A 19,773-nucleotide genomic window follows, 5' to 3' on the forward strand; every position below is an offset into this window, starting at 1 on the left:
ATGCATATACTTTGTATACAATAAATATTAGACTTTTAATTGCAACAAGGATGTGTCTGCACCTTTTTCTTACTTGATATATAATAAAGGAATATACTGTCCCTTTAAACACGGATATGACAGGAACAATTTTAAATAGTGAAATAAATAGGTAAAAGCTATTTATAAACGATTTAAGAAATTCAAGCTGGTAAAATGGATAATTGGGAAAAAATTAAAAAGGGAGAAAGTGTGCAATACCATTATCTTTTTTTCCTCAACACACCACATCACACCAGTCCTTATGGCTAAAAATCTACTTAGCCTAACAAAAACTTCTCTCATGACTGCATATAACACAGTCAGAGCATATGAATAGACCGGTCCCCAAGGTCGAGTAAAAATTCTTGCGGGCAAGTAAAATCTTTAAGTTACCAGCCCAAACGGCGACTGCTGGTAAGTTTTGTGATTTACTCGCCCGATGGGTCGAGGGGAGTTTTTGGGTATTCATAGGCCCCGACAGTGATAGAAAAGCTTTCCCAGAAAAGGTAAAAAAACACTCTAATAAACACTTTAATGGCTCAAATTGAACATTTAGTTTTAAAATACATTTCCGCTTATCAAATTTACTTTGTTCTTTTGCTATGCTTTGTTATCAAGTATATCTAGATATGCTCAGGAGCGTTCATGTGTCTTGAACACAATACGGCAGCAGTGTATAACAGTGTTTCACACTTCCAGTCATTTTTAAGTATTTCCCTTTTAAGGCTGTTCATTAGTTCAGACAATATAATTGCCTCCACTGCGTACAGTTTAGGAAATCCTTTAAATTTGGCCTGTTAGGGGTCCCAAGGACTGGAATTGAGAAAGCTTGGTGTATAACATTTTATTTATCATGCATCACTCAGTTGGAGAAATTGTTTGTTTGGTTGTTAAAGTCTGACAGCAGCCTTAGTCAATAAAAAAAAAAAAAGCTTATGCAAATAATCCATTGCAAAAGGACGCCTGCTTATTTTTGGAAGGTTGTATGTGCACACTTGGGGTTTGATAATCCAACGCTCTAAACTCTGGCGAGATTATCTAAGAAGTGTTGTTAGTACTGTGAGGTCCCTCAAAGAATTGAGAGCTAGATGTGAAGGAGACACACACACACACACATTACAATATAATGGTCATAAAGAGGTTTCATGATTTCTCTCCATGTTGGTAGGTTTTAATCATCAGGCCCTAAGGAAGGCCCCAGCTCCTACTGAGAACGTGCTAGAGATCACAGATTATATATGTATATGAGTCTGTGATTGGCTGATAGCTGTCACTTTACAACGTATCAACGTCAATACATCATCTAGTTGCAATGTATTACAGCACATTTTTGTCAGTATTTCATCTATACAAATAGTGCATTACATGCTCCCCGGGATCAGTCACAAACATGCCAAATAATACCAGTATACCAAATGTCGATTTACTGTCCATCAATGTTACTGGCATCAGTTAGTTACTACTCTTAGTAAGTTACCAGTCAAATGACAAGGAATTAATGTCATTAAAACACATATGCAATTAAAAAGCATCAGAGCCAGCGTGTCATCTGTTGACTTACACTATATTACCTTCACTAAATGATTTGGCAGCTGCTGTGTATTACTTCCAGTACGTGATCTATACAGTTACACTAAATTGCTGTCCGTCCAATTGCATTTATATCACTGCCAAAACTTTGCATGTTACTTTACAGTATATTGTCCCTGGTATCTGCTTTGACCATCTGCCGTAAATCACTCTCAGAAAATAACTTGTCTAGTTACACTGGAATACTGACATTGAATGACATCCAGTAGTAGTGTATCACTGCCAGAATATCCCCTACCTACTCACAGAGTACTAATATCACCTATGCAGTTACACTGGATTAGTGACAGTGAATAACATCTAGTAGTAGTGTATCACTGCCAGAATATCCCCTACCTACTCACAGTGTACTAATATGACCTGTGCAGTTAAACTAGATCACAGTTAGTAAATAATGCCCAATAGCAGTGTATACTTACAAGAATATCACCTATCTGCCCACAGTGCACTAACACCAATGCATTGTATCATTGCCAGATCACCTGCAGTTGCACTGGATTAATGCCAGTGAATAACATCCAGTAGCAAAGTATCATTGACAGAACATCCTCTACCTGCTCATATTGTAATAATAACACTTGTGCATTTAAACTAGATTACAGTCGGTGAATAACAGCCACTCATAATAACAGCCACTCAAATCACTGCTGAATCTATTTGAATTATTATGTGAACATTTCCCCTCTAATAATGACTGTACAATACTTGCCAAACTGCAATGTACCACTGTCCAGGTGCAATGTGTCAGAACATCCCCTACCCAGCTAAATGTGCATCACTGCCACTAAATCCCCGGGTAACAAGCACCTCTGTAAAAACATCACCTGTCTGGTTACATTGTATCACACTTGCCCATACATCGTTTATTGCTGTACGTCTTTCACCTACAGGTTCTGCATTGCTATAACTACCAAACCCGGGCACAACAATGTTTATTGTCACTACATTAGCCAGTTACTGTCACTAACACCGTGGTTCATATTTGTACCAGCATAAATATAACACAGCGATCACTCAGACTGTAAAGCAACATTAATATGACTTTCACATACTCACATCTGCCATCCTGACTGCTGCACCTCGCACCCTAACCTAAACTAAACTGGAGCCAAGTTCTTCCGGTCTAAGAGACAAGACCGCCTCCAAACGTCACAAGGACCCAGGAGGACCCTCCCTCCTAGTGCTGCTGTCTTTCCTTTTTTTCGTCGAAGATTCTGCTGTTGAATTAAGTGAGTTATTAAGGAAATAAATGACGTATAAACTACCCTGGTGATGAGGCGATAACAGGGATAATGCTGGGTGGTAGCTATGGGTATGAGCGGTGACATGTTGCACTCACTTCTGGCTGTGGCGGGATAAAGTTTGTTTTAAAGCTAAGGCCATGCAGTGTTGCACATCTGTACTGGTGTCATCGCGCTACAACATAGCTTTAGGATTTTGTGAATTAGGGCGAATATTTTCTACAGGGTACTTTTTATTGTGAAATAAAAACGTTAATGAAACCATTTGCACATTAGAATGGTACTTCATCGATATTTACTAAAAGGATTCGGAATGGTGACAGAATGAAATGCATAAAAACTTTAACGGGATTGAAATTTTAAAAGTGACGTAGAAACAATACCGAGAGATTTAACGTAAATGTATGACACAGGTACCACCCAAGAGTGCATTATAAAGGTTTTGTACGGAATGACAGGTCACAGCACGGTATACAATTATAATTCTTATATAGAAAGATAGAAAAAATGACAATATGTAATGTTTGTTACTTAGTAGCCAACTGCGTTGACAGGTTTAGTAAAAAAATATATATATTTTGTCCCACACTCCTTAGAGAGCCAAAAAATTAAATTATGTAACATAAAAATAATCAAATACAGGTATGCATTTGAAGCATACACTATTATATCAAGATATATGTACTGTATTATAGGTTATCTATTTACTTTACCATTATAAGCCTGGCATCACAATCTCTTTGTACTGTTATTGCTTTCGCTGCGTCTGGTTACGCCCGCTACGTCCTGTTCTCTGATCAGTATTTCTGATCTCTATTATAACCTTATGGCACCACGGACGTATATGCCAAACAGACTGATAACATTCTGCAACTGTTCGTCATATACGTCCGTGGTGCCATAAGGTTATAATAGAGATCAGAAATCCTGATCAGTGCTATTGCATTGTCTTTTTATTATGTATTTGTTGATTATACAATTCTACTCTATTTAGTGGTCCTTTAAAACAAAACCCTTAGACATATCACATAGATTTCTAGTGCAGTTACTCCCCAGTTACATTTGAAGGACCAATGAATGAAATTAAGCAGGGTTATGGTTGTGTTTTGCAATGACATTAATGATATAATGGAGCGCCTTAGATTTTAATGGGAGGGAAAATCAAAAGTGGTGTGAATACATTTTTGTGATCCTCAATGACAGTAGCAGGTTCTAAATGTTTATGCTCTATGGAATAACAACAGTGTATAATATAATGGAACGCCCATAGCTTAACTGGGAGGGGACATCAAAAGTGGCATTTGACAAAACCACAAGGAATAGGATATTATTCTTGTACTCTTTAAGTATAGTATTAAACATGTGGGATTATATAGCTGTGTTCAGTGGAATGGCATACCCATGTATTGTAATGAGATTGGTAAAAGTAGTTTTCACAGGTGCAAAGAACCTATCTTTGCACCTGTTAAAACTACTTTTTACCAATCTCATACATACAATCACAAATCTTTATCATTGTATACACATCTCTGTATCCAGTGCTATGTCATTTTGCTGTGCTATACAAATAAATTATATTAATAATCATTTTGCAGACAAATCCCTGAGCCATGACTTATATAGATTGTAACACCATACCATGTACCTTTTTTGTTCTAATTCACAGACTTGGAAAACTTTTTTGCTATATACTTGCTATCTGCACAAAAGTAAAAATACAACGTGATAACTCACGGCAGGCTATCTACCATATCCGCACAGTGTGATTTTGTGAGCATTAACCAAACCCACACAGTGGCTTAAACAGTATCTCAGAGTTACGCAAAGGAGGAGAAGAAGATTCTCAGTGCACAATGAGGTTTCGCTGTAAAATTGTGGATATCAGCTGTCTGAATCACTTCACTAGGGTTGTGAACACAATAAATAAACTGGCCAAGTCCTGTATCCTGCGGCTTACTATAGACAACCTTTACTTTATTCTCACTGATAAAGTTGCCAACGGAGGAGTCAGCATGTGGTGTGAGCTATGCCAGGGTAACTTCTTTGATGAATATCAGATGGAAGGGGTATGTGCAGAACAAAATGAGATTTACTTAGAACTGATTCCTGAAAACCTTTCTCGGGCATTAAAATCTGCCCAGAATGCCAAAACAGTGAAAATAAAGCTCACAAACAAGCAATGCCCTTGTCTTACTGTGGCAGTAGAGTTGCCCTCCTTATCAATCACCAGCCGTATTGTTACACACGACATTCCCGTCAGTGTTATCCCGCGGAGGCTGTGGAATGAATATAGAGAACCAAGTGTACCAGACTTTGACGTCAGCATTTACTTACCAGCACTGAAAACCATGAAAAGTGTTGTGGAGAGAATGAAGAACTTAAGTAATTACATAGTGATTGAAGCCAATCGAAATGGAGAAATTAACTTAAAAATAGAAACTGATTTGGTGTCCGTTTCAACTCATTTTAAAGATCTGGGAAACCCACCCTGGCTTTCTGACGATGCTTCTCAGTGTACCACTCAAGAAATGGAACTGAACAAGATGGCTGAAGCCAGGGTGGATATTCGTAAACTTTTGCAGTTTCTTGCTGGTCAGCAAGTGAACCCCACAAAAGCTGTTTGTAATATCATTCATAAACGTATGGTGCACTTTATTTTGCTACATGAAGATGTGTCCCTGCAGTATTTCATACCTGCTATTTCTTGAATCTTAAATCTAAGCAACTGTTGCCAAACTGGAAAATGATGTCTCAAATGAATTTCCATGATAGAAGAAAATATACTGATTTCAAAATTTATGTGTAATGTAGTGTGATGATATCTGTAAATTCAATGTTAATCTCCAAGGGAAGTTCTATAGTATTAAATAGTAAGGATGCATCAAAAGTGATATTGTGGCTTTGTTTTATAGAATAAGGATGACCATACAATTTAAGGTGGGAGAAAATGGAAAGTGGCATGAGATACCACTTTTCTCAGGGGCCATATTGCACAAGTCTTTGAAACCCAAGCTTACAGATTACTCTGTTACTATGGCAAAGTCTAAAACTGTTAAGTGAGGATTATAGTTGTCGGCTACAGGATGACAGTTTGGGACGTCTGTAATTTAATTGGAAATAGAAAAGTGACATACAAATAGAACCCCTAAACATAAGACAGTCTTTGGCAGATATACTCCCCAAATACAGTGGGAAGCTCTAAAGTTGTGTTTAAAGGAATAGTCTAGTCAAAATTAAACTTTCATGATTCAGATAGAGCATGCAATTTTAAGCAACTTTCTAATTTACTACTATTGTCAATTTTTCTTAGTTTTCTTGGTTTTTTTTTTGAAAAAGCAAGGATGTAAGCATAGGAGCTGGCCCATTTTTGGTCCAGAAACTTGGTAGCACTTTCTGATTGGTGTTTTAATGTAGCCACCAATCAGCAAGCTCTACCCAGGTGCAGAATCGAAAATGGGCCGGCTCCTAAGCTTACATTTAAATAAAGATACCAAGAGAACAAAGAAAAAATTGATAATAGGAGTAAATTAGAAAGTTGCTTAAAATTGCATGTTCTGTCTGAATCATGAAAGTTTAATTTTGACTAGACTATTCCTTTAAGTGTTTATAGTTGTTGTCTGTAGAACAATAAGCTCAAATGACAGAACAAAACACTAATTTAGTGTGATGCAAAGGAAAATACAAAGCTGTTTACAGAAAGGACCCTGAGTCATATCACAATTATAATTAAATATAGGCAGGTTCTGTAAGTGAGAATAAGTCCAATTAGAAGTGGCATTGGTATAAAACCCAGAGGTAAGTCACATAGAAGTTGGCGCCTATGTAAGGTCCTAAAGCTGCAAATTGTAGTTGTACTTTATAGAATGGCAAAAGCAAATGACACCATTTAATGTCCATATTATTTAATAGGAGAGAAAATAAAGCAAATTACAGACAAAACCCAAAGACAAATCACATAAGTCTTTGGAATGTGTATTGCCCAGTTACAATGGAAGGTGCTGTGAGTGAAATTATGTTGCCTTATAGCTGTGCCAAAACATCAGTAGGGTATTTTTAAGGGTATGTCTGCAAATCATTTCCTACCCCATTCAATAATGTCATTCAAATGTTTAATTCTATAAAACACAGCCATAGTTTTACTTAATATCTCTATTAAAGGGACACTGAACGCAAAATGTTTCTTTCGTGATTCAGATAGAGCATGCAATTTTAAGCAACTTTCTAATTTACTCCTATTATCAAATTTTCTTCATTTTCTTGGTATGTTTATTTGAAAAGCAAGAATGTAAGTTTAGATGCCGGCCCATTTTTGGTGAACAAACTGGGTTGTCCTTGCTGATTGGACAGCACCAATAAACAAGTGCTGTCCATGGTCTGAACCAAACATTTGCTGGCTCCTTAGCTTAGATGCCTTCTTTTTCAAATAAAGATAGCAAGAGAACAAAGAAAATTTGATAATAGAAGTAAATTAGAAAGTTGCTTAAAATTGCATGCTCTATCTGAATCATGAAAGAAAACATTTGGGTTCAGTATCCCGTTAAGGGAGCAGTTGCCCTAGAGCAGTGATGGCGAACCTTGGCACTCCAGATGTTTTAGAACTACATTTCCCATGATGCTTATGCGCTCTGAAGTTCAATAGAGCATCATGGGGAATGTATTTCTGAAACATCTGGAGTGCCAAGGTTCACCATCACTGTCCTAGAGAGATCTATGTGATGTCCCATTGTTGTATTTGCAGATTACTTCCCCTCTTCATTACAATCTATGGGCATTCCTTAGAACACATCTAAAAATCCCTCGTAATCTCTCTCTTTGAACCTGCTGCTGACTGTACCTGTGGAGCATCTGTACTAAACATCTATGTCATGTGTTTGGGGTTTTAGCTATATAAAATAAATGTTCTTTTAAGATGTATGGGAATTATATTCTGTCATGCACCTTTCTTATTCAATAGAACACAAATATAATCCCACTTATTCTCACTTTTAGAACATATCAGTGTACTTGGGGAACACCTGTACCAAACATAAGTTTGACATTTCTCAAGATTTTCTCTATAACACTCTTAATTTTCTTTACCCTTTTGTGCATTTCATTCTAGTCTGAACCAGTGCACAGGTGAAATAATCATCTGATGGATCAGAGCAGGTTAGTAACCATAGTTACTGATCAGCTGATTATTTCATCTGTGCACTGGTTCAGCTATAATAAAAACCTTACCTGTTGGGGGTACTTGAGGACTGTGGTTGAGATACTCTGGTTTAGCACATACAGCAACCAATTTGATGCTGTATCACCCATCCCATAGAAAGCAGACCGTTCTCCCACTCCTCTGCTTCAGCTGCTCTGCCCTCTTTATTCTATGATCACCCAGGCAGAAGGCAGAGCAGCTCAAATTGAGAAATTACAGGAAAAGTTGATAAAGTATATTGCAAAGACTTTTTACTACATATTACTAAAGTGAAAGTAAAGTCAAAATGAAGTGCTCATGTTTCAGATAGAGCACACAGTTTTAAACAACTTCCAGTTTAGTTCTGTGAAGTTCTTTTGGTATCCTTTGTTGAAGAGTAAACCATGCTAGGCTGATAGGAGCTTAGGAGCATGCTCGTGTCTTTAGCATTCTATGGCAGCAGTGTTTGCAACTATGAATAATATTGCTGCAAACATATTTGTTAACACTGCTCCTGAGCTTACCTAGGATTACTCTTTAGAAAAGGATATCAAGACAACTAAGCAAAATCTATAATAGATGTAGATTGGGAAGTTGCTTAAAATTGCCTGCTCTATCCAACCATTAAAGGGATACTGAACCAAAAAAATTATTTCATGATTCAGATAGAGCATGCAATTTTAAGCAATTTTCTAATTTACTCCTGTTATCAATTTTTCTTCGTTCTCTTGGTATCTTTATTTGAAAACAGCTGGAATGTAAGCTTATAAGCCGGCCAATCTTTTGTTCAGCACCTGGGTACAGCTTGCTGATTGGTGGCTAAATGTATCCACCAATCAGCAAGCACTATCCAGGGTGCTGAACCAAAAATGGGCCGGCTCGTAAGCTTACATTTCTGCTTTTTCAAATAAAGATACCAAGAGAACAGAAACATTGATAATAGGAGTACATTAGAAAGTTGCTTACAATTGCATGCTCTATCTGAACTGAATCATGAAAGTAACATTTGGGTTCAGTATCCCTTTAAAGTTTCATTTTGACTTTACTGTCCCTTTTTAAACCTTTTGTTATTGCTAATTGTTTAATGTACCATTAAAGGGCCAAAAGACATTTAATTAGGCATCACTAATGTTTAACAAATGTTTCACTGTTAACTTTTATAGGGATATGAAACCAAATTTTTTTTCTGTCATGATTCAGATAGTGCATGTAATTTTAATCAACTTTGTAATTTACTCCTATTATCAATTTTTCTCCGTTCTCTTTAGGGCTGCAACTAACAATTATTTTCATAATTGATTAATTGGCCGATTGTTTTTGCGATTAATCGACTTATCGGATAAAAAAATAAATCAGTAATTTTTTCCTATAATTAAAAATAAATCCACATACCGAGTGTTACAAATATAAACTTCAGACTAAAACTTTACATTAACACAACTCTTTGTCCAATTTTTAAGCAGCAGAACAAATTATTATAATTAAGCAAAACAAAACCACAAACTGTTTGAAAAGAGGTAGAACTAGAAAGAGGTAGACTTTCACTGTTAATAACATTCTGTTATTCACTCTCTCTCTTGAAATGCAAAAATGTCAACGTGTTCACATGCTCCTGGCTGAGGCTGGCTCTCTTTTTGAAAGCATTGTTGCCTGCAGCAGATTAGAGGCGCTCAGATGGTTTTGAGGTGCCTGAGATGCATAAGTAGGGTCTTGCCAATATAGCCAAGGTGGGATATTTATCTTTCTTAGCTCTTCACCAATGCTAAGTGTTTTCCACCAATGCAAAGGGCCTCTTAACAAAGTAAGCCTGGACTTCATTCTAACATAAAAATATCCTGAATATCTATATGCAAGGGTAAATAACCAGCTATAAGGTTAGGGTAAAAATATCTAGTCTGCTCTTAAAATAACAGATGTATACTTAGAGGTTGAATCTGGTACATATTACAATTAGTTAAAAATATAAAAAACAATTAAGAAAAGTCAAAAGAGCTAAGGACTATATATCAATAACAGGACAAAGCCTTATAAATTTATCTATACAGTACATATAATCAGCAATAGCAAGTGATCCGCTAATAATTGTACAAACACATAATAGTGCACATCAATTCAAATAACAGCTCCCATCAATCTAGGGCTAGGTGTAAATAACAAGCTTGGCACTATATCATGTAAAGCATACTCCCAAATCACCTGATTTAATATAAACAATCCAAACGATGACTCCTATTATTTCCGGGTTGCACATAACCCAGAAGTAGTTGTAAACTTAAAAAGAAACTTATACTGTCCTGAAAAAGTGAAAATGTAAAGTCTATAGGCATCCTTTAGGCTAAGGGCATAACCATAAAACACTATACCATGTGCAGGAGCTCATTGGAGTGAAGAAGCTGGTGTTGTGCACAGACCAACTAATTGCAAACCAACTACCGGTAATCGATTATGAGATTCATTGCCAACTATTTTAATAATCGATTGTAACCTTAGGAGCTGGCCCATTATCAGCACCCCAGGTAGCGCTTGCTGATTGGTGGCTACATTTAGCATCACATGCTCTATCTGAATCATGAAAGAAAAAATGTGTGTTTCATATCCCTTTAAGTTGTCATAGGATTACTGTACACCATTGGACAGTAAGAGCTACAGTTCAAAAATAATTATTTTATTGCAAGCAAGTTAAATCTAAATATATATAATCTAAACAGAGATAAATTGTGCTTAAAGTGATGGTCAAGTATGACTAACTACATCTTGCGATCCTAATTGAACTACAAAAATAATGTGACTTTCATTCATCATTTCGCCATATTCATTATACTTTGTGCGATATCTTATATTATTTTCCTACCTTACTAATATCCATCCTCCTCCCGTCGATCGTCCGCCATTGTTTTTTCAGCAGTCACGTGTTTTTATTCTCCAATGACAGTACAGGCCACTCGGGGAATCAGCTCTAAGTCAATACACCCTTAGTCAATTCTGCGCATGCCCTAGCTCCGGAATCGCATCCTAACCTCTGTCTCACTGCGATTTTTGCGCATGTTCAGTTTCAAGCTAGGCAAATTGGATACATTGTATTCCGGACCATATTCAAAGCAACTTTATGTACGTCTTTTTATTTTCTTATTCAATTTGCTGTACTCTTTGATTACACCCTATATTTATAAGCATACTGTTCTTATATCGTGCAGCATCCTTATTTAACATGCGCATGCGTGTACAGCGTAATGAAGGCTGTAATGCCAGGGCAGTGACGTGGGGAGGGGCGGGTAGATCTGTCGCCGGGAGGAAGCAAATTCAAGGAAGTTATTCATGAGGGAGGAGCAATGATTGTAACGAGTAAGCACATAAAATAAGTATATATATATTTTGAAATAACATTAGGTACAGTTAATATATGCGATTTAGATTTAAAATACATGTGGATTCGAATTGTAATGATCAATAGTGTAAAATTGACCATCACTTTAATTATACAAATATAACCATTCAGTTTTAGTGTTGGTGTCTGCATTTTTATTACTTTATGTACGTTGTATATGATGTTACAATGACTTCATTGTGTAGTTTAGGGATAAGCACCACTATAATTACTAAATGTTGTTTTGTTTTTTTAGTTAAACTAATGGTAAATTTGATTTAAAAAAAGCAAAAAGAAACAGATTTCACTCCTTTACATACAGTAGGTTTTAAAAAGCCTTGAGGTGGAAAAGTTACATGCTCTAGTTCAGTGGTCTCAAGGTCCCGGCCCCTGGGCCATATGCGGCCCTCAAGATCTTTTCATCTGGCCCTCCCTTATTTAATAGGCAAACCATTCATTTTGGCTGTCAGTTTTTTTATGGTTCTAAGTGGTGTAACTAGTTGATGTAGTTGTTCTATATTGGCACCCACAAGATAAATATAAAGACAAGTGTCATGTGCCCAGAGGCAACACTTTTTTTCATTTTCTGCAATGAGATTTTTTTTTTTTTGTGAAAAATTTTCTGCCGTGTCTGAGGAGCCAGTGTTGCGTTCTTTGCCCTTACTCGGTGTGCATGAGGACAGGTTCATGTACAGCCTTGCTGATGTCTGCTGTACGTTCCCACAGTGTCAGTCTCTACTGCTCTACTGTACTGCTGGGGTCTATATGCTTATTTTGGAGGGGCTGCTGCTTCATGCTTATACTTCTGATGTATATGATATATATATATATATATATATATATATATAGGATGTGTACCTGATCCGATCTTGGAGTGCAGTTCCCTTCCATGTTTTGTATTTTCTATGGGTGATTACAGCCACCTGTGCACCCCTTCTTTGTTCTCAGTTTGTTTGGCTCTGTGAGCTCGCATGATGGTGTGCCTGTGTTAGGGACTCAGGCTAAGGAAAGGACCTTGACGTGGTGCCTGAGCTTTCCCATTTGGCCAGATGCGGTGACTAACCTTTCCAGTTGTGATTTTATCTTAGCTGTGAGCTAGCTGGTGAGTGCTGGGTGTTTCTATGTGTTGTATTACTTTTTATTTGTAATCTCCCTTGGTTCTTGCACCCATTCCGGACTGGGGTTAACTGCCTGTGGCTCTGGTGACATCACAGCTTTTTTTGGAGTGCTATTTAGCACCCAGGGCTGGATGTTACTGAGTCACAGGATGTGTACCTGATCCGATCTTGGAGTGCAGTTCCCTTCCATGTTTTGTATTTTCTATGGGTGATTACAGCCACCTGTGCACCCCTTCTTTGTTCTCAGTTTGTTTGGCTCTGTGAGCTCGCATGATGGTGTGCCTGTGTTAGGGACTCAGGCTAAGGAAAGGACCTTGATGTGGTGCCTGAGCTTTCCCAATTGGCCAGATGCGGTGACTAACCTTTCCAGTTGTGATTTTATCTTAGCTGTGAGCTAGCTGGTGAGTGCTGGGTGTTTCTATGTGTTGTATTACTTTTTATTTGTAATCTCCCTTGGTTCTTGCACCCATTCCGGACTGGGGTTAACTGCCTGTGGCTCTGGTGACATCACAGCTTTTTTTGGAGTGCTATTTAGCACCCAGGGCTGGATGTTACTGAGTCACAGGATGTGTACCTGATCCGATCTTGGAGTGCAGTTCCCTTCCATGTTTTGTATTTTCTATGGGTGATTACAGCCACCTGTGCACCCCTTCTTTGTTCTCAGTTTGTTTGGCTCTGTGAGCTCGCATGATGGTGTGCCTGTGTTAGGGACTCAGGCTAAGGAAAGGACCTTGACGTGGTGCCTGAGCTTTCCCATTTGGCCAGATGCGGTGACTAACCTTTCCAGTTGTGATTTTATCTTAGCTGTGAGCTAGCTGGTGAGTGCTGTGTGTTTCTATGTGTTGTATTACTTTTTATTTGTAATCTCCCTTGGTTCTTGCACCCATTCCGGACTGGGGTTAACTGCCTGTGGCTCTGGTGACATCACAGCTTTTTTTGGAGTGCTATTTAGCACCCAGGGCTGGATGTTACTGAGTCACAGGATGTGTACCTGATCCGATCTTGGAGTGCAGTTCCCTTCCATGTTTTGTATTTTCTATGGGTGATTACAGCCACCTGTGCACCCCTTCTTTGTTCTCAGTTTGTTTGGCTCTGTGAGCTCGCATGATGGTGTGCCTGTGTTAGGGACTCAGGCTAAGGAAAGGACCTTGACGTGGTGCCTGAGCTTTCCCATTTGGCCAGATGCGGTGACTAACCTTTCCAGTTGTGATTTTATCTTAGCTGTGAGCTAGCTGGTGAGTGCTGGGTGTTTCTATGTGTTGTGTGTGTGTATATATATATATATATATATATATATATATATATATATATATATATATATATATATATATATTTTATTTAACATCGGCAGGGTGATTGAGAGTACAAAGTCTCCAACATATCTGGCAAAGTACAATATATACATAAAAGAAAGAAAATAAAGAATCCACAACATGTGGATCCAAAACATATTTAAATGAATATACACAGCCATAATACCAACACCCTGACATTTTTAACAATTTAAACAAAACATAGGTAAATAATCTTTTTAGTTGGTAGGACTTTATATGGATTTCATAGTATAGATAGGTACGGTTACAGATTTCTCATATCATGTAGACAATAATGGACACAGACAATCCAAAGATACAAAGAAAAAATTATATATAAAAAAAGAGAGAAGAAAAAAAAAAAAGAGTGAATATACGTCCCACCAACACCCTCACTCCAGCACTATTGCCAATAAATTATCCTGCTGAGTGTTTTAATACCAAGTCACTGGGAATATTTCTCTCAACATTAGGCTTTCAAAACATTCCGACCTATGAAAATCTTTAGTAAGTATATATTGTGTGGATATAGGATAAGACTGAATATTAAATAAATATTGTATTTGTTTATTATGTATATTTAATAAATTATGTTGTTAAAAAATAATCTGATATTTAATTGCCTCTGAAAATAATCTGAAGGGGGGGGGGGGCTTCCTACTTTTCCAATTTTTCAGAATCAGATTTCGAACCACTGCAATAACAGTATTAAACATGTCATGGCCTTGTATATCTGAAATCAAAAAGAAAATACTTCTTGGCTCAAAAAGAAAGTGCTCTGGTGTAATTTTATTTAACCAGAAATTTACTTTCTGCCATAACTGTCTCACTTTTGGATAATACCAAAAACAATGAAGCAGGTCTGCTGCAGGAAAATGACATTGATAACAAGAACCTTGTCGTCCTGCTGACCAGGAAGCTAATCTTTTTGGTGAAATGTACACATTATTAAGAAACTTCAAGTGGGATTTCTTCCATGAATAAGAAAGGGGAGCATTACATATCCACTTAATACCTTTTTTTAATAGTATCTTTGTTAATTTCTTCAAAATACTTGATCCAATGGGATACAAACTGGTCTAAATTTAGCTGTCCCTGTTTTGCCAATAGAATCTTATATAATAATGATATTGAGTGGTTCCCTTGCCTATATAGATTAATAAAATCACAGATTGTTTCAAAATAATCTGACCAGGTTCCCGTTTGCAATTTTTTATTTATAAAATGACGTAGTTGAAGATATGCGTAAAAACACTAGACAGCTTATATTCCGTAGCAATACTCTCAAATGTTCGGATACTAAGCCCCTCGTCAAGGAATTGTACTATCGTTGATAGACCTTTATCAGCCCACCTATTAAATATCTCATACTGGAATCCTGGTTGAAATTCTGGATGGACTCTAACCGGTATTAAGGCTGATATGTGGAAATTATTCTTCAAACGTGAGCATAATTGCTGCCAACCTTTAACCACATTATAAATGCTAAATACTGTTTTAATGTTTCCAGGGAGTTGTGCATATGGACAATGTAAGATCGCTTTGAGGGATAGCGGTTGTATAGGACTTTCCTCCATTTTTATATTAGTTAGGTAATTAGATGAAAGGAGCCAATCCACTCCATGCCGTGCAAGTATGGCAATAGTATATGCCTTAATATCAGGAAATGCTAGACCTCCAAATTCCTTAAGGTGAGAACGTTTTATTATAGATAGCATATGCCTATTCTTTTTCCAAAAAAATTCAGCACAGGCCCGATTTAAAAGTTTTAATATCTTTATCCTGAATAAAGAGCGGTAGATTATTCATAATATATAGTAATTGGGGGACAAGAATAGATTGAATCAGCATCACCTTAGCAGACAGTGAGATTGGAAAAAGGCTTAAACAATGTAATTTAGATATCGTATGTGGGAAAAAAGTGTATAATTAAGTTTATACCAAATACTAGGGTCCTCATGTAAATTAATTCCAAGGTATCTAAAAAATATCAACTTCTCTAAAGCTATGTTGTCTAAAACTATCTTTGTTTTTATGTATCCAAAGAATTTCTGACTTTGCAGAATTCACTTTGTATCCGGAAATTAGACTGAAAAGATCCAAAATCCTCAAGGCTATTGGTATATTTTTACTGGTATTTTTAAAATATATAATAGCAAATCGTCAGCATATAATGACAGCGCACATTTTTGTGCCCCCAAGCTTATTCCCACTAGCTCTTGCCGGAGATAGATTGCTAGAGGCTCTATGGCGATGTTAAAACGAAGGGGGGAAAGAGGGCATCCTTGACAAGTTCCTTTTTCTAACTTAAAAAAAGACGTTTGGCTACTATTAACCAAAATAGCAGAAATGGGGAAATTATAGCTTTAATCAAATTTATTAAATTTCCAAAAAAAACAAAATAAAACAAGGCATTATATAGGTGCTCCCATATTATAGAATCAAAAGCCTTCTCAGCATCAATTATGACCATTGCAAAATGCTGTTTAAATACAATTTTATCCCTATGTAACTTATTCCAAAGATGCTCAAGAATCTTATATGTTCTACGTATATTCTTTGTAGACGATCTACCTATCATAAAACCGGATTGATCCGGGTGAATAATTTCCTGCAGAGGGTTTCTTAATCGATTAGCAATAATAGAAGTGAGTAATTTATAATCTATGTTTAGTAGGGAGATTGGTCTATATGACCCAGGATCTGTCGGATTTTTATCTTTTTTAAGAATAAGGGTGATAATAGATGCTGAGAAGAATCGCGACATTACTTTTTTTTTATATAATAATCATTAAATAAGCTAGTTAGTATGGGTGCAATCTCTGACTTGAGCAATTTATAAAACTCGGCAGGGAGTTGGTCCGGACCAGGCGCCTTACCAAGTTTAGTTTCCTCTATGTCCTTCAGAACTTCATCTGGCGTAATTGGAGCATTTATTAACTCCACCTGCTCAGGCGGAACTACAGGGCAGGTAACTTTATTCCATAAAATCAGATTACTCTGTGGATCGGCCTCTTTGGATATATATATATATTTTGATAATAGTTAAAGAAGATATTTTTAATGTCAGTAAGTTCTGTATAATTCTGCTCACCCATAACAATGTGCTCAATTGTATTATTCTTTTTCCTGACCTTGTCAAGAATAGTTAGATATTTAGCGGACTTACCATATCGGCCAGAGTACAGGGCATTCATTCTTATCATTTGTCATTTTAGAATTTTTAAAAAAAGATCTCTGTCCTGCCTAGCTATTTTATATTTATCCCAATATTTTTGGAGTGGTATATTTATATATTTTCTATAGGCCTTCGTAACTGTTTTTGATAACTATAGTTCTCGTGCCCTAAGTGTCTTTTTAGAAATAATCATATAGGCCTTTATCTCGCCTCTAAAATATGCCTTTGAGGCTTCCCAAAATATCTCTGGTTTATCTATATACAAATAATTATCTGCACTATAGTCTCGCCACTTACATTGCAGCCAATTTTGAAATGATACATTATTTAGTAAGCGCTTTGGAAAATAAAAGTTGTTTACTGCATCTATCGGAGCAGAGTGAGATCCAATCTCCAACGAGATTGTAGCATAGTCCGTCAAAACAATGTCATTTATCTCTGTTCTAACTCCAGCTTTAAGAAAAAAACTAGAGACTAAAAAGAAATTGATCCTCGAAAAAGATCTGTATGACATGGATTCACAGGTGTAAGATTTTAGTATCTGGGTGCTGAATACGCCATATGTTGTGTAACTTTAAATCTTTACATATTTGAAAAAATTATTTCGATTTTTGAGAGACCGGGAAACTCTGTCTGGGGGAGAATCTATCAAGTGAAGATATAGGGGTTAGGTTAAAATCACCAGCAAGAATTATATTTTGATCTAAATTTGGACAAAGTTTGACGGTGATAGTATCTCAGCAAAATAAATAGTTAATATTTGAGATCTCAATGTGCAGAATTATCCATCTATCGTTTGGATCTATTTGTATATTCTAGATATTGTAGTTCAAATCTTTGTTAAATAAAAAAGCTACCCCCTTCTTCCTCCTAGAACAATCAGAGGCAATAACTTGGCCGACCCATTTACATTTAAATTTCTCTGCCTCCATCTTTTTTAAATGCGTCTCCTGCAATAGTACGACATCCGGTTTAAATTTAGCGAGTTGTTTAATTATTCATTTTCTTTTGATAGGTGAAGTTACCCCTCCTATATTCCACGAGAGACACTTAATCCTATCTTTCCTCATTTATACTTATCAATTTTAAAGGGCCATAAGCATGACGGGTATTTCAGCGGAGGTAAGGAAGTTAGTGGGTAGGTAAGGGAGGGGAGAAGAGAAAAAAAGAAAAGGAGGAGATAGCAAACCTTTCTCTCCTTGTGTCCAGCAAAGGTCTAACAACAACAATTATAAGAGGAACATCAACCAGATCATTTACAGTTTTAAACTTAACATATTGCAAGATCCAGTTATTAATACATTTTAGCTTTCTTTTTTCTGCATAACAAAGATTTTTACATTTACCTAAAAAACAAACAAAAAAAACATAAGTTAAAATACAAAAACCTGTGACACTCCTGATACTGAAGCATAGTTTGTAATTGCCTAAGTACCTATCAGAGTACTTTCTTACTTTTACAAAATTCCCTAGCTGCTAATTCATTATTTAAAGTAATATTGCCATCTTGTTCCTCAACTATTACCTTGGCAGGATAAATAAGCCTAGCCTTAAAGCTTGCTTTAATCAGTAAGGAGATAGTTTTTTCCTTTTAAGCGAAGTTTCGCTAGAGTAATCTTGAAAGATTAATATCTTAGCTTGACTTATAAACAAATTCTCCATCTTTCTATAGAGTCTTAAACTATTAATTTTGTCTTGATAATTTAGATATTTGATCATTACTGGTCTATTATAGTTCCTATCTCTTGAGTTATCCCTGATTGGACCCAACCTATGAGCCCTTTCAACTAATATTGGCAGATCTTTCTGTGTAATACCAACAGCCAGGGGGAGTATTGAACTAGCAAAAGCGATTAAATCTGTATAATCACTGTTATCTGGGAAGCCTATGATTTTAAGGTTATTTCGCCGCGAGCGATCATCTAATTCGTGAGTTTTGTCTTGTAACATTTTTAGTGTTTTAGTATTATCATCTATATTTTGTTCTCGTTTATACAATAAGTCCTCATTACCTGATATTCTATTTTCGACTTCTGTAAGCCGATTGGAAAATTGTCTCAATTCTACCATTAAACTTGTCATTTGAGTTTTTAAAAGCTCAAATTGTGGTAGAAAAATATCAGACATCTGGTTTACCAGTGGTTGTATGTTAATTTTGTGTGGTGTTAACTCATTCGGATTGTCTAAGTGTGTATCAGAAGTCCGTGTTTTTTTATCCTTTTGTTTAGCTGGCATGGCCGGAGAGTTCATTTTAGTGTTTGTGAAATATTTTTCTATGTGCAACTATCATAAGTGTATGTTATTTTTTATTTTATTTTTTTATTATTTAGTTGTGATAGTCTCAATACAAGTATCTCAATATTGAAGAGAAAATCTACAAAGAGAGCTATCTGTAGGATTTTTGAGTAACCCCTTGGGCTCCTTCTACATCTAGTTTATATAATTGTGATGTGAGCTGATAGGACTGATTCCACCTATGCTCACTTTATCCTGTGTATGTTTTAATTTTGTGCTTTGTTGTGCCTTGCTGTGCTTTCTCAGCTTAATGTGAACACCCAAACCCCAAACTAGTGAATGCTTCTAACCGACCATGTCTTTTGTTAGTACATATCTCACATTCTTAGTAATTGGTTATGTTACAGGATAAGAATTAATTCTGAAACATTGTTAGGAACAATAAAATAGGATATTATGAATCAGACAGGAATATAGAAACATACCATTTGTCACTTTGTACGGAGGCACACCTAAACAATCTCTGAATAATTAGACAATCTT

General features: G+C 36.4%; 2 protein-coding genes across 2 annotated transcripts in view; both read left to right on the forward strand.

Moving 5' to 3' along the window:
* Nucleotides 1-2,763: 2,763 nt before the first annotated feature.
* Nucleotides 2,764-5,739, forward strand: LOC128653028 (checkpoint protein HUS1-like). Its single transcript, XM_053706068.1, has 2 exons — nt 2,764-2,840; nt 4,519-5,739. The coding sequence occupies exon 2, from the start codon at nt 4,706-4,708 to the stop codon at nt 5,558-5,560; it is 855 nt and encodes a 284-aa protein (XP_053562043.1). The 5' UTR covers nt 2,764-2,840; nt 4,519-4,705; the 3' UTR covers nt 5,561-5,739.
* LOC128652275 (Fanconi anemia group B protein) overlaps nt 5,392-19,773 on the forward strand; it is a 226,294-nt gene continuing 211,912 nt past the window's right edge. Inside the window, exon 1 of the mRNA XM_053705213.1 lies at nt 5,392-5,492. The gene's annotated coding sequence lies outside the window, so the exon portion shown is untranslated. The remainder of the gene's footprint in view (nt 5,493-19,773) is intronic.

This window comes from Bombina bombina, chromosome 3 (genome assembly GCF_027579735.1).
Source record: "Bombina bombina isolate aBomBom1 chromosome 3, aBomBom1.pri, whole genome shotgun sequence".
Taxonomy (NCBI): Eukaryota; Metazoa; Chordata; class Amphibia; order Anura; family Bombinatoridae; genus Bombina; species Bombina bombina.

Excerpts from the sequence above, each read along its gene's own strand:
- LOC128653028 (XM_053706068.1), top strand. The coding sequence starts at position 4,706 with ATGAGGTTTCGCTGTAAAATTGTGGATATCAGCTGTCTGAATCACTTC.